General features: G+C 41.2%; 1 protein-coding gene across 4 annotated transcripts; it reads left to right on the forward strand.

Annotated features, from left to right (window-relative positions):
- The first annotated feature begins 2594 nt into the window (after positions 1-2594).
- On the forward strand, positions 2595-13997 carry SLC46A3 (solute carrier family 46 member 3). Of its 4 annotated transcripts, none has more exons than XM_082043224.1 (6): positions 2595-2716; positions 2806-3018; positions 6549-7422; positions 7841-7924; positions 9328-9484; positions 11416-13997. In XM_082043224.1, exons 2-6 carry the CDS (start codon positions 2827-2829, stop codon positions 11501-11503), a joined length of 1395 nt encoding a protein of 464 aa, XP_081899350.1. In that variant the 5' UTR covers positions 2595-2716; positions 2806-2826; the 3' UTR covers positions 11504-13997. The 4 variants fall into 4 exon arrangements, with proteins under 4 accessions (XP_081899350.1, XP_081899353.1, XP_081899351.1 ...); XM_082043225.1 differs by having other exon boundaries at positions 2637-2703; XM_082043226.1 differs by having other exon boundaries at positions 2652-2683.
- The last annotated feature ends 677 nt before the right edge of the window (positions 13998-14674 follow it).

Consider the following 14674-nt stretch of genomic DNA (forward strand, 5'->3'; position numbering starts at 1 on the left):
GCCCTTTGACCAGTGCTGTTGGGATCTCTCAAAAATCTCCTATTGCTCTGAACTTTGAACTTCATCACATGTCTCATTTTTTCCATGCCCTGACACACAAGCAACATACCACCTCCAAAGATCAGTAATCTGTTTGCTTTTTGAATTTTTTGATTGGAAGCTTAGCAAGTGCTCCCAGAAAGCCTGACCTTTATAATGAATACATGTGCTCCTGTGGTTCTTCACACACTGAGGATGTCAGCAAACAAACAGTGCAAACAACAAAGCTGCAGCCACCACATGCCTGTGACCTTTGTGAAGTCTGTTCACCAGCATGTCACTCAAATTTGAGTCAACACAAATATTGGTAATAGAGGAGAAAGGAAGGTATTACAGTTGCCATGTATTCTCTTATTTGGAAATGCTCAGCTTTTAAGCACAAGCATCACCCAGCCAAGTCTGATCTTAAAAGTTCAATCACATTTATTGCTTTTAGTTCCCCTTGCAGGTGGACCTAGAAACAAGGGAGGGCCAAGACTGTTCCAGTGCACCTGTGTGGAGGGTATATGCTACCTGGCAGCACTAGAAGACACTTATGAGCCTGCCGTTGGGTGCCCAGCTCATGCTGCAGCCTTGCCTTCAGCACTGGTGAGGCCACAACCTTGCTGGAGCCACTTGGCTCTGCAAACCCAAACCCAAAGTTAAACACAGTTACCAGAGATGGGAAGGACAGAAGCAGAGAACTTCTCCAGAGCACAGAGGCAGAGCTCCACTCTTAGGCACTGGGAAGGCTGGCCTGAAGGGACTGCGAACTAAAATGAGTTTTGCCCAGCAACCTTGGCTGCACTCAGACGCTTGTGTTCATGAGTGACACGCTCTCCAGTGCAGCTGGACCCAGCAGGAAACCTAATGGGGCTCTGTTGTTCCCTCTGTGGAACAACAGAAAGTTCCTACTGGCTTAAAGTCCCTTCTTCACCACATCCAAAAAAAAATATCAACTGCTGAATGGACTGAACAGCCCCTCACATCTAGCAGCCCATTTGTGTGTCACTCTCACATGATTGTCTTTGCTTTACCTTGTGACAAACAAAACACTGTCACAGGGTGAATCAGACTTTAGACCTGGATAGGTAGAGGACAAGGACAATATTGTCTACCACTGATATCAGGCCAGAGTCACAATTTTTTTTTAATTACTGGCTGGCTGTTCATCTCTGTGAGCAGGCCTGTATGCCAGACCAAACCAGCTCACCAACTGAAGCAAATGATCCAGGCCACTGAGCTTGTACATTGGGTTGATCCTATGCTAAAAGACACATGACAGGACAGTGTTGTTCCTAAATTTGGGACTGAATGACATGTCACATGCCAGTGAAACAAAGCTTTATCTGAGATCATATGACCCAGGTTACAGTTAATGTGGCTTCAAATCAGTTTATGAAGGAACTGAATATTCATGAAGTTATTAAACTGCACTTCTTGTTTTAAGATAAAAAATACATCACGGAATCTTTGAAGTTTTGATGTGCTTTTAGCAAATTTTTTTTTTCAACATTTGCAGTTGAAAAACAGTATTTAAGACTGAAAGGAGGTCCTTTGGGACTCCCCAACTATGTCACTTCTCCTTGTTGTACCACACCTGCAAGGAGGCCAGAATCACCAGTGTCTTAAGATAACAGCGCACCAAAGAGAAAGAAGAGAGCGGTGGTACTGTGGTGCCCATCCCGGAGCACCCCACCTCAAAGCAGAGAGAAACCAGTGTCCATAACCCCACAAGCAGCCATCATCAGTGAGCAGTCAAGGCTTCTGCAGTTTGTACAAGAAAACATGTTCTGCAGTTTGACAACTCTGATGCCAGGGCGTGCTCCCTCCATTGTGCGCACCAAGATGGGCAGAGGTCACATCTAAACATCACAACTGCGGAGCTGCACCAGCACGACCTTTCTTGTAGAGCTGAAGTATGTGCCACAGCAGCTGTGCCAACAGAGACACAGGCCAGCACACCTTTGCTCCAACACCAAGCACCAGCTATGTCAGACTCAGCATGAGATGTATTAACTGGAGACCAGCTGGTGGCCAACAAACCTTACTTTTACCCACTGAACAAGCCAACAGAGCATGTGGAAGGGAAGCAGCTGTAATAAAACCTCTTAATAATCTCAGCTGAGAGCAGAAGACACGGCAGCAGGCAGCAGAAACGACCGCGTCAGCCGCCCCGGGCAGGCTGAGCCCGCGGGGCCGCGCTGGGCAGCGCTGACCGTGCGCGGGTGCGAACCGAGGCCGGAGGCAGCGCTGAGGGGACAGCCTCGTTGCGTAATTGGCCAAAACAACCTCTCTGTAAACACTGAGCGACAGCCGCTCCCCGGGGCTGAAACCACCAAACTGCTGATGTGTCAGTGTTTCCAGCTGCAACCCTGCGCGACCCCTGGCATGGTACAAACAGCCGCGGACGGGTGGGGAGTGGCGAACGTCCCCCCGTCCCGCCAAACGCCCCCCATCGGGAGACCCGCCACGCCGTGGGTTCCTGTCGCGGCCCGGCGGCCCGCCCAGGCTCGGCCCGCAGCGGCGTAGCGACATGGCCACGCCCGCCCCCCTCCTCTCCGCGGGCTGAGTGACGCGCTGTCGTCCCCGCCCCTCGGTGTCGCGCACCGCCGGCAGTGCGTGACCTCTGCGGGGCGGGGGCGCTGCCGGTGCCGGCGGGCAGGTGCGCTGGGGGGCTCGTTGGTGCGTCTCCCGGGTAGGTGGGGGCTGTCAGCAGCCGGGCCGGCGGGTCGGATGTTTTCCTTTCACGCCGTGAGTAATTGTGTTCTGTTTTGTGGTGCACAGGCTTAAACGCCGAAGCCAGACATGAGGAAGGTTTTGTGCGTGGAGCCCGTCATTTGCATCTACGCGTTTGCGACTTACTTGGCAAGCCCGCTGGTGCAGCAGTTCATCTACCGGCGGCTGTGGGAGGAAGAGTACAACTCCACTTTCATAAGCAATAGCAATGCCAGTCACTGTGAGCAGAATAAAAGTAACCCGACTTACATCAAGCAGAAGGTAAGAGGGGAGAAAAAATACTATTGTAAATAAACTTGCAGCCATTAGCTGCTGTCTCAACATAACCTCCTTTTATATAACCTTACTTAGCCTTTTATATATAGAAAAACAGTAGTTTTGTAAACTGCTGTCATTTTACATTGCTCTTGTGTTGCACTGTAGGTAGTCGTAGTGCTTTAAAGACAAAGATTTGTCTCCAGGAAGATGCTGAGGAAAATTAATATTTTAATGGGAGTTTAAAATAATCTCAGAGGATCGTGCCCAAATTGGTGTTGGCATGACACGACAACGGGTACCACTGAAGGCTCCTCCTTCCAGCTGGAGCTGGGCGTGTGTTTATGAGCCATCAGTTTTCTCCATGACTTCCAATGCTCTCTGTAACTAAGCAAACTCCAGCAATGTTCTGTAATTTTCAAGAATAAGATCTAGCTTGGAATACATTTATTTCAGAGGAATTAAAAGTGTGAAGAAGGGGGGGATTTAAAATTAAAAATTTGTATTTTTAAAATGTGAAAAAATATTTAACTGACCTTTGCACAATCAAACCTAAATGATGATTTACCATTCATAGCAGTGCTTGTCTGCCTTGTTGAAATACAAAGCCGTCAGGATGACAGCATCCTATGGTCAGTTACTTTTTTAGCACTTTTTCATAGTTCGGCATGCTGGATAGCTAGTTGTTCACTGGAATCTCTTCCCTTGCACTTCAGTGCAGTTTTAATGCTACACTTAAGCAGAGCTAACTGAGATGCCAGCAGAAGAGACCATCATACATTTTCCTTTCCCCTCTCCTCCTCTTATCCCCCCTACATGTTATTTATCTTGCAGTTTCACAATTACAGGCTATGGTTTCGATTTGATATGGGTGATGATTCAACAGAAAGTTCAAAGTTCATTTGAATACAAGCTGAATCATTCCAATCACTGGCTTGGATAATCTTCTTTTTTATTAATCGTTAAACGTTATTTATCATCCAGCTTATTTATGATCTAACCCAGGCATCTTCCTTTGCTAATTAGTAATATTTTTTAATTTTATGAGCCTGTCAGTTTATGATATCCTGTACGCTGTTCAGCCTCAGGTGCTACACTTCTCTCTTCATTTAATCCTTATGTGATTTGCTTCTTTGTTTTCATTATTTTGATTTTGAAATCTGTGATTGTTAAGAGTTATTTCTGTCCACCATGAGTATTTTTTTCAGAGTGAATTTGCAGATTAAAAAACTAGACTTTTCAAATTTTTGCAGTTCCATTAATTATTTAATACACTTACATGATATGAAAGCAACTGAGGGTTTGTCTTATCCTTTTCTGTTTTCCTTTCCATTGACTTTATAAAATCATAAAGTAGACAGTTGAGTGCCTTAAACTATAAATGGAGTTTTCCTGTACTTCTGGCTTTTAGTCTTCTTGCCAGTAGACAACAAGTCATTTATAGCAGCAAGGTTATGGTCATTTGTGGTATCTGGGTGTGTAGCCACATCCTTTATGTTACACAGCTTCTTCCAAAACAATGAACCCCAAGTCTTTGTTGTTTTATTCCTTCAGTTTTACACTTCATTATGGTTTGGCAATAACATTTGTATTGTATTGTTAATGTGGGTTAAAGCGATGTAATAACATTTAGTTTTATTTCTAATGGATTAGCATTTATTTGACAATCATGTCTTCGAACTTGATGATCCTAGTGAAGAAGCAATGCCTCTGCAGCTACATAGAGTTCTCTTTGTCAGCAGGGGAGGAGTTAGAGACCAGAGTATCGTTTCCATCTCGGTTTGTTCTGTTTTCCTGCTTTTTACCCTCCTGGGGTGACTGCAGTGCCGGCCAGTGGACAGGACACCATGAATCCTGAGATAGTCAGGCACCATAAGGGAAGAGAGTAAAAGACTCTGGAGTTCTAGGTATCTTGAGGGCCTCAGGATCAGCTGAATTGTCCTTTTGCAATAAAACCTGGTATCTTGTAACTAATTAATAGATTGAACTAGAAAATCATGGTCTTTGTAAATATGAGTATGAATTTATGAAATATTTGGCAGTTTTTAAAATTGCCCGAAGTACATTCCTGCAAATTCTAGGGTTTCTTTAATCTTTTGGATGCCATTCAATGGGTTTTATGTTAGCTACAGAGGAAACACCTGAAACGTGGAATATCAGTGGCTTGAATACAGGCTGAGAATGGCTTGGGAAGACTGTACCTGCTGTACCTGCTACTGATCGAAGAATGCAACCCCTGCCCAAGTCAGTGCGATACCTTGGAAAATGTGAAGCAAACTTTCAGAGTGACTTCACTCTCTGCACCTGAAAGTTTATCTTATAAAGGGTTTGTGTGAATGAATTTACTCCTTTTCCCCTGTGGCTCTTCTCTCCGACCAGGTGGTTGTCTTTGAAAGGGCTGCTGGGGCTGCTGTCTGTCTTGCCTGCATCCATACATTAAAAGCAAGATCTGAATTAGCTTGCTGAACATCATTTAGCAGCTGGCTTCATAACAAGATAGTATTTTTTTTTTTAATCAACTTTAGTTCTTTTTTCTACAGCCATTCATGTTCTGTTAACTGGTCATTTTTCAGCTACATTTGATTTATGTACTTCTGTTAAAAAGAACTCAGATTTTTTTTTTCCCAAAATAGGTGTTGACAGTTGATTGTCGCAGTGTTAGCTGCTGTTTCTTATGTGAATACCTGCTGTATCATGTCTGCAAAGAGATCACTGATCTGGACAGTTTCTGAACTCAGAACTTTCCAGTGTTTTAAAAATTAGTTAATTCACATATCTGTGAGCCAGTATGATTTTTAATGCTGTGTTTCACATTTGTGTTTCTTGTTGTCATTATTAACATCGTACACTGGGGTGTCAGAGCAAAATCCTGATCTGTTTACTTGCACAATGTACTAGTCAGTGAATTGTTTCTTTGTAACCCTTTCAGTAGGATTATTTAGGAAAAAAAAAGATCTGTGATTAGGGAGTGTGGGGTGTGTTCCTCAATCAAAGGTTGTTTTACTATGGATTTCTGACAGATGAAAATAGGCCCAGTGTCCTGTTGCAAAACCCTGTACTGAAGGATGTACTTACAGTATAAGCACTAGCTCTTGTAAATGCACATTCAAGAGTATTGTTTTCTTGTCTCTATTGAAACTCCTCTGTGAAGAGTACTAGTAAGACTGTATCTTAAGAAATAAGTTTTGGCTTAAAATGTAACAAGGGATCTTTGAGGAATATCGAAGGTCAAATTACAAAAGCAGGAGTCTTTGAATATGCAATTCCTTTTTATTAGCAATTATTTTAATTAATGCATTCTTATAAACATAGTCACATACTGTATTTTATTAGAACATAATATAAAGTTATATACTCTTATGAGATTATATTGTCTATATTATCTTTTATGATAAGATAACTTATATAAACAGATATTGTGCTATACATCGTGTTGCATGCTAATAATTATGTAAGCTTAATATTATTATAAATTATGTATTTTTTTTTTACAATTTATTATGGTATTTATGATTATTTTTATTTTCTCTTTGCAGGAAGTTCAAGAAAAAGCCTGTGTTTTTACTATGCAGTTGGACTTAACTGGAGCAGTTCCCAGCCTTATAGTTGCCTTTGTCATCGTAGCTAATGGGGATCGCCATGGACGCAAAAGGTCTTTAGTTTTACCATCAATGGGAGCTTTGATTGCTAATATTTGCCTCACAGCAATATCGTATTTTTCCTTGTCACTCTCTGTCCTGTTTGCGGTTGCGTTTATTACTGGACTGTTTGGGAGTATGGCAGCTTTCCTTGGAGGAGGCTTTGCTTTTATAGCAGATGTGTGTCATGATGAGAAGCAGAAGACAACACGAATAGCAGTGGTGGATTTGATTTTTGGAGTTGTATCTGGATTGGCAGGACTGTCATCTGGCTACTTTCTGAGAGGAATAGGCTTTATGTGGACATTTGTGACAGTATCTCTCCTTCATGCCATTAATATTATCTTTATTATATTTCTTCTGGAAGATACAGTAGGCGTATCTGAACTCCAGCACCAGGCACCAGCATCTTATAAAGAAGTTTTGAGAGAGACATTTTCTGGAGTGTACATGCTTTTTAAAACTGCACCTTATAAAAAGAGAATTTTAATCATTGTGTTACTTTTTACATTTATGACTTATTTGTTCACTGCGTTTGGTGGGAGTTCACTTTTTACACTGTATGAACTGGATGAGCCACTCTGCTGGAATGAACTATACATTGGATATGGAGCAGCTGCGTTCACTTCTGTCTCTCTGACCAGTTTTTTGGGAGTTTACTTATTTTCTAAATGTCTCAAAGACATTTATATCGTCTTCATTGGAATATTTTCTTACATTGGAGGAATGGTCATGGCTGCCTTTGCCAAAACTACCCTGCTCATGTTTTTAGGTGAGTTCAGAATAAGGTGTTCCATGGTCAGCAATATAAATGAAAATACTGCTATGTTACCTGTAGTGAGTGCAGTTGGGAAATATTGGATGTACCACCTTGAAAGAGTCATAGAGAAGCAGAATGGACAAAGTTGGGTCAGACTAATTTAGGATTTAATGAAAAGATGAAGTGTGCAGAGAGTCAATGGAATTACTTTCTTATGGTTTGATTTTAGTGCAACACACATTGGATTTATTAATTTCTCTGTGCTTGGATAATTGTGTCTCAGTGCACTTCCAGTTTTATTTTTCTGTTGCCTTTTACTGTTTGGGGAACTGAGCATTCAAAAGTATGTGACTAATTCATTTGCGATGTATTTGTAAAATCCTGATGTTTTATTACTTCTGGGACTCATGACTGATTCATTGCTTTACAGTAAGAGTGCCATCTTTGTTCTACATTATGCCTATTCCTGTTCTCCGATCCATGCTGTCAAAAGTGGTTCTCCCTGGTGAACAGGGTGAGTAGAAATTATTTTTGAACAATACAGTAATATGGTATTTCAGAACAGATACACCAAGATTACCTTTAAACAAACAGATACATATTGGTATTTTAAGACTGCTTTTCTTTGAAGTTCCATATAATATGACCCTATGTCACGATATTAATGGCTTTTGATTTTGAAGTAACTATAAACAACATTGTGTTTAAAAACTATTGCAAGTGTTAAGCCTTCAAAGGAGATATTGCTTTAATAATAAAGACCATGGTGAGCTTGAAGCAGAGGAATGCTCAGGATTTACACAGATGTGATTTCACAAGCTCTTCGACATTCACAAGATTTTGACATACAGAGCAAGCTATAAATCTGTTATTCAGTCAATGTCACACTTGGTAATTTCAAAAGTAAGCAGTAGGTGGTCAGCCTTCAAAGCACTGGAAGACAATTAAAGACTTGGATCCTCAGCTTCATGGGTGCCTGTGGCTACTTAAACGTGTCTCAAAAGATGTCACATATTACTTCCCAGAGTGCTTTCCATATGGAACAGAGAAAAAAAGTCAGAGCTCAAAATATGGCTCTAGTATCCCATATTTTGCTGTAATCAGAGTATATACTTTCTAGAAGCATTCACCTGAGTTGTTTGGTTTTATTTTTTAAAAGACATGTCTTTATACACTAAAGCAAAGATCTCTTTGTACTGAACTGTACTAACATACACCTCTGTTTTTGTAGTTTCTTGGCATTCTTCAGGGCTTTGGCTACTCAAGTACTTTGATGCAGGAATCAAATTGCTTCTTGTCATCCTTTTTCTGCTTACCTATTGTGATTTTGTTTCTAGTCCCATGAATGTGAGCATTGCTTGGGAAAATGTGCTCTGACACTGATGGGATAGATGGCCCATGGGTAGTTTGGTGCAAAAAAAAGTTGCCTCTTTCTTTTAAAAAAATGACAAGAGGATGGTTATGTGCTGAACAAGCAGTCTTTTTTTGGTTGAAGCCTTTTCCACATATAAGGGTGAAGATCAGAGAGGAAGGAAATGAAATGATAGAGTGAGAATCAAGAGGAGGACTGGAAGGGGTGAAGGACGGGGATGTGAAGAACACGGTTAGTGAGGATGGCCAGTTTGAACTTCATGTGATAAACAGATTCAACAAAGTAGGTATGGTGATAGAATAGTAGCACAGAAAAATAGTTTCCATGAGCAAAATGTGGGGGTTTTTCTATTTAAAAAACTTCTTTTGTAGGAGCCTGCACTGCAGACACTTTCATAACAAGCACCCGAGTATCACGTTTGCTATTTGCATATTTGCTAAAATATTGTAGATAGATAGATCTCTCAAAACAAGTTTAAAAAACTTCAGTACTTTGAGATAGTTTGGTTTGGTTTTGTTTGTAATCCATCCATTTGTTTTTGGCAGGTGCTGTCTTTGCTTGTATTGCCTGCTTAGAAGTTGTGACCGGCACTATTTCACTTTCAGTTTTCAACATTATCTATGCAGCTACTGTTGCCTGGTTTTCAGGCTTTAGCTTCCTCTTATCAGCAGGCTTTTGTCTAATTCCACTGTCTGTCCTGTGGTAAGTACAGATCAGGAGGCCAGGACGGTGCTTCTGACTGCTTTTACCAGTAGTTTCTGGTTTGACATGAGTTCAACAGAATGGTTTAGTGCAGTAGTTCTCAAACTTCAGTCTTTTCCAGTGCACTGGTTGTATTTTGTGTGTAGCCTTCCCTTTAGTTTCCACCAGTTCAGGAGCTGCTCGTATTTAGCAGGGCTGTGAAAGGTACAGGGAGCTGCTAGGAGTGGGGCAGAGCTGAAACAAGGGGACATGGCAGTGTCTTCCTGGGGGATCAGATAGGAGAGGGGGAGCCCAGGCTATGAGGGCCTGCGGTCTCGCAGTGGAGCTTGTGACCAGTCTCTGAGAGGGGTGGCTCTGCAGCTGCTGGTAGCTGTAGTTTCCCGTTTTTTCTCTCTTCAAGACTCCCTTACACCTTGCTGTAGATTTTCCATCATCAGCCACGTCTGGCCCTGATCCAGCTACCTCCCTTCAGCTCTGTGCTGTGAACTTGTCAACCCCAAACTGAAATCTACCCTGAATGTATTACTAGTGAGATACACCGTACCCCTGACTGCATGGGCAGTCCCCGGGCTTGAGCTTGTTACACTGTCCCCGAGGAAAGCCTTTGACAAAGAACAAAAGTACCATGTCACTTGAAAGGCTTGAGCTTAGTTTTGCAGTCTGAGTTCTTCTAGATGCCCATGAAGATCACAAACATGACCAGTCACCCAGTGAATGTAATGGAAAGTTATCTGTCCCAGTCATTGATCATGGGTACCTTGTGACCCAGTGCCATCAAAATCTGTAGGAGAGCTGCACTAACTTTAAGCCCCATATAAATAAACCTCTAGACATGTTTTAAAATTATGCCTCTATAGTGTTTGCATCTAATCATATCTAATTACCATCTAGTAAAACTGATTGTGAAAGGTCATTATTCATGAGTATTCACAAAAGCTAAGAAGTTCACTTTACATTATTTCCAGTATAAGTTATGGCTTTTTAGGATACTGGAACATAGATCTAAATGACAGAAGGTTCACTTTTCATTAGATAGATTCATATTCAGGGGGAAATAGCTAATTTTCTTAAGAGAGTGGTGCTCTTGCTGGAGACTTCTTTTTTCCTAATGCTTAGACTTTACGTCAGCCACCTTTTATCTCTACATTAGCTGCACTTTAGGTTTTAAATAGACAGTGATAATGCTATATATTTGGAACATTTTACATAATCTTCAGGTCTGTGCCTGCCTGACTACCGTGTTTTACATGGTCTATTCAAAGAAGCTGCACTAATGGTAACTTAAGACTAAGGTAGTGATGAGTCTCAAACCTGAGGGAATTGCAGCAAAGCGATCTTGTGTATGTAGAGGATACTTTTCAGTAAAGTAATAAAAAAGTGAGGAATTCAGTTACATTAACAAAGGCCCCGTAAATACTTATTTTATTAAACATTAGTTTTAGTTTAGTTCACTGCTGTATGGTAGAGAAAGTTTCTGTTAAGCAAGGACTCTCTTGTGTACAAAAGGTAACAGATGTTTACCATCCCTCCTGCAATCAGGACCGGCCCATCATCATTGTAGATTTTTGGAAGTTATTTTTCTTTCCCTTCGGTCATTAGTGTCTCAGATATCTCACCCTTTGAATAACCTTTCTATAAAACCTTTATTTTGAGAGTGTCATGCCATGTTTCTATTTGAGAGCAGAAAGGGTAATTGTTCTAGTCTGTAATAAATCAGGCATGGGAGCTTAGTACTTAGTAAAGACAGTAGTAATTTGTCTAATTTGTGTAATAAGGACAAGTACCATCATTGCTTTTGTTTTCTAAGATAGGTCAGCAGCTTAGTGCCACAGAAGATGGGTGTAACAGAGCTATCTGTGTGTGCTGGTTCTGAGTCAACATGCTATACTCAACTATCAGCTAAACATACCTGTCTTATCTGTGTCTTACAGCTGGCTTCTGTGCACAAGATGGAATGAGGAAGACTTGGCTCTGCTTGTACCTGAAGAAGTCTCCAGCATAGAGAGTGTTGATAGTTGAACAAAGGAATCGCCTACCTGCGTTTTCTAACCTGACATGCAGTGGCAGAGACCATTATGTCATACAGAGACCACAGTGATAACACAACAGTTCCAGAAGTGGCCCTGCAGCAATAAGCACTAAATTGGTAGCACTCTTTATCCAGTCTTTTTTTAGCACTCGAATTAAGCTAGCTCTTACACTTAACTATGCAAATAGGCTGGCAATGGACATTTTAGTGCTGCTTTCAACATGAAAAAAAAAAAGTAGGATGATGCTCTCTTTCCACTTAACCTTTCTCAAGTTTGAGAATGTCAGCTGTGGATTGTGATACATCTTGTATCATTCTAAGTGGGGCAACAGAGATAAGCTTATCAACAAAGAGGGTGCTGGCAATTCTGCTGAAGCCAGTGGATCTCATGCCAGCTGAGGATGTGGGCCACTTTGCACATCTTACAAGGCCTGTTTTAATGCTGAAGCCCCCAAACATGTCTAAAATTACTAAATTAAAAGGTAATTTTTCAGCAGGCAGCCAAACTGGAGGCAGTCCTTGGACCTTCTGTAAGCAGATTTACTGCTTTGCAGTTAGAAGAGAGTGTTTGTGCAAGTTTAATGTATGATGTGTGGACTTTGCCTGTGACTTAGTTCTTAAAATAGATTTTCACACAGAACCATCATACATAGAAAATTTCCACCTTGCAGAGTGTGAAGTTAGGCCTATGCCTACATTTCTTAGAGGCCATATTGCACATTTATTTTTATCATTTTCCATATATTAGGGACTGCATACAGACACCTCTGTTTTTTGTCCCAGAGATCTTTCTTGTTTTCTGGTTAAGTTGGCTATACTTAGCTTAAATGTTTCTTCTAGTGAAAGGCTGTAATAGCATTGCTTTTCAGTGGATCTTTGAATTTAAATAACCCTGACCAAATCTGAATCATGCATCTGATCATCTTGCAATGAATGCAGCATAATTTTTGAGCACTTGAGTAGCATTGCACATCTTCAAAGCACTTTATAAATGCTGTTAAGAACCTCCTTCCATAACACATTATTCTTGTTGCAGAGAGAGCAAAACCAACAGTAACTTGCTCAGGGCCACAGCACAAAATGGTGACACTGCCAAAATTAGAAATTAGTTTCTGCATTGACTCTTCACCTTTTTGCTTGAGATCTTTAAGTAGAAATTATCCAGAGTATTAGCTTCTGGAATGCACACACTTCCATGTTTTTTCAGAGAGAGCTGGACAGCTAATACTGTTCTGATCCCTGAAAGCAGAGGTAGGTTGTATGTGACTGTCTTCCCCCCAAACAGATTAGGCAGAGAAATCAAAATAATGTGAAGTCGTTGACATTCACAGAAGGAAAACTGTAGGAAAGCAACTATGATGTGGGAACTGACTTCCCATGCACACAGCATAGGATAAGAATGATGACAGACATAGCATATGCTGTATGAACAGTGATCTACTTACAGCCATTAATATGCATCCTATGAACAGAGCACTTGTGCAGAGCTCTTCAGTGGTACTCCACCAAAAAAATTAGTACCACATTGTGATACTATTGTAGATCCTTTTTGTTTGAACAAGTGTTGTTTCTAAGCTATGTATTGTGATCACTGAGAAGTTTGGAAGAGGGTTCAAATAAGGGAGAGTGTATACTACCTAAGAGACCATTACCTACCCATCAGTGGTGACAAGTTTGGTTTATCCAGCACAGAGGGAATGAATATTTATAGTTAACAATCCTTATGCTTCTGTCCTGAACTACCAAGGCTGATGTTGGCAATTAAAGATCATCATTAGGTTTTCCTAGCTAGTTTAGACACCAGCCAGTAAATAAAACTGCTTAGCTCTCCTCCCTTGAGGTGCCCAAGTTGCTGCCAACTTGTTGGAGAAGCGAGCAGAGTTTTACAATAATAAATGGGTCCAAAGCATAATGAGTATTTGTAGAGAAAATAAGAAAACACTGATGTAAAGGATTTCAGCACAAAGATTACATTGTCTTCCTTGCCTCTTCATTATGCAGTTAGGTAAGGCTTTATGAAATTAACTGTTTTCACACAAAACTGCCTGGAAAAAGTAAAGCAAATGAAGGGGTGTGTGCCTTCACTTCTTCAGTGCACACCTCTGCTAGTACTTGGAAGGTATTTAAATAGCAACAAAGCAAGGCTCTCCACGGTAGTGGTATGTCACTCCAAACGAGAACACCTGCGCTTCAGGAATTGCTTTGTTATGGTTTCATTTTGCTGTACAAAATACCCACCGTTTTTAAAGTTTTTCTGGTAGACACAGCATTTAGAACTGCCTGTAAGTTTAAGTCAAAACACATGAAGGATATGGACTGTGTTTTTTAAAGTGCCTAGCACAGTGCAAGCTGAGGAAACCAGGTACTAATGCACTTCAGATTATTAAATCAAAATCCTCCAAGTTTATAATAGTTCTTCTATTTGTATATAAGTGCAAAATATTTTGACATAAATTATTAATGAAGTTTGGTTTTTAAACTATGTCATATTTGTAGTTCTTGCTTTGTTTTTTGACAAATAGCCAATGGGATGACTGGTGGAAGAAAGTCTATGTAAACAGAAGCAGCAGCACTATGGTATAATCTATTTTTTTTGTGGTCATAACAAACAAACAAACAGGAGCACAGGAAGGTGTGCTTTTGCCTCCCTCCTGCGCTTGGGGTGAGGAAAGGATGCTGCCCAGAACATCAGCACCAGGAGTAGGCAGGGAATTGCAGGGCAGGACCAGCACTGCTTTCTGCAAAAACCATGGGGCTTGTGTTGCACCTGTCAGACCAGTGGATCTGCAAGTGCCTTCCTCCCTTGTCCAGGTTGGGTCCAAGGCCAGCGCTGTCCCTGTACGCTTGTCAGCACACCCCACTCAGTGCACCTCCGCCAGCTGCTGCTTGCAGCGCCTGTCTCACAGAATGAGGCTTCTACAAAACAGGGAGAAGAGGCTGGGCCAGAAAGACCCATCCACAGCGCAATGCCCTGCAACACTGAGCAAGGGCAACCCTTCCTTTTTATCTCAAAAGCTCTTTGCCTCAGTCCTGTTTGACTCATTATTTTATTAACAGCATAAATTCTTACATGGGCCTCTTACCCATACTGTTTGCTTTCCAGCCTGGCTAACTCCTAAAATTAGCATCCTTAAAAACATAATGAACAATGCAACTTCCTT

Source organism: Streptopelia decaocto (assembly GCF_964273445.1).
Source record: "Streptopelia decaocto genome assembly, chromosome: 1".
NCBI lineage: Eukaryota > Metazoa > Chordata > Aves > Columbiformes > Columbidae > Streptopelia > Streptopelia decaocto.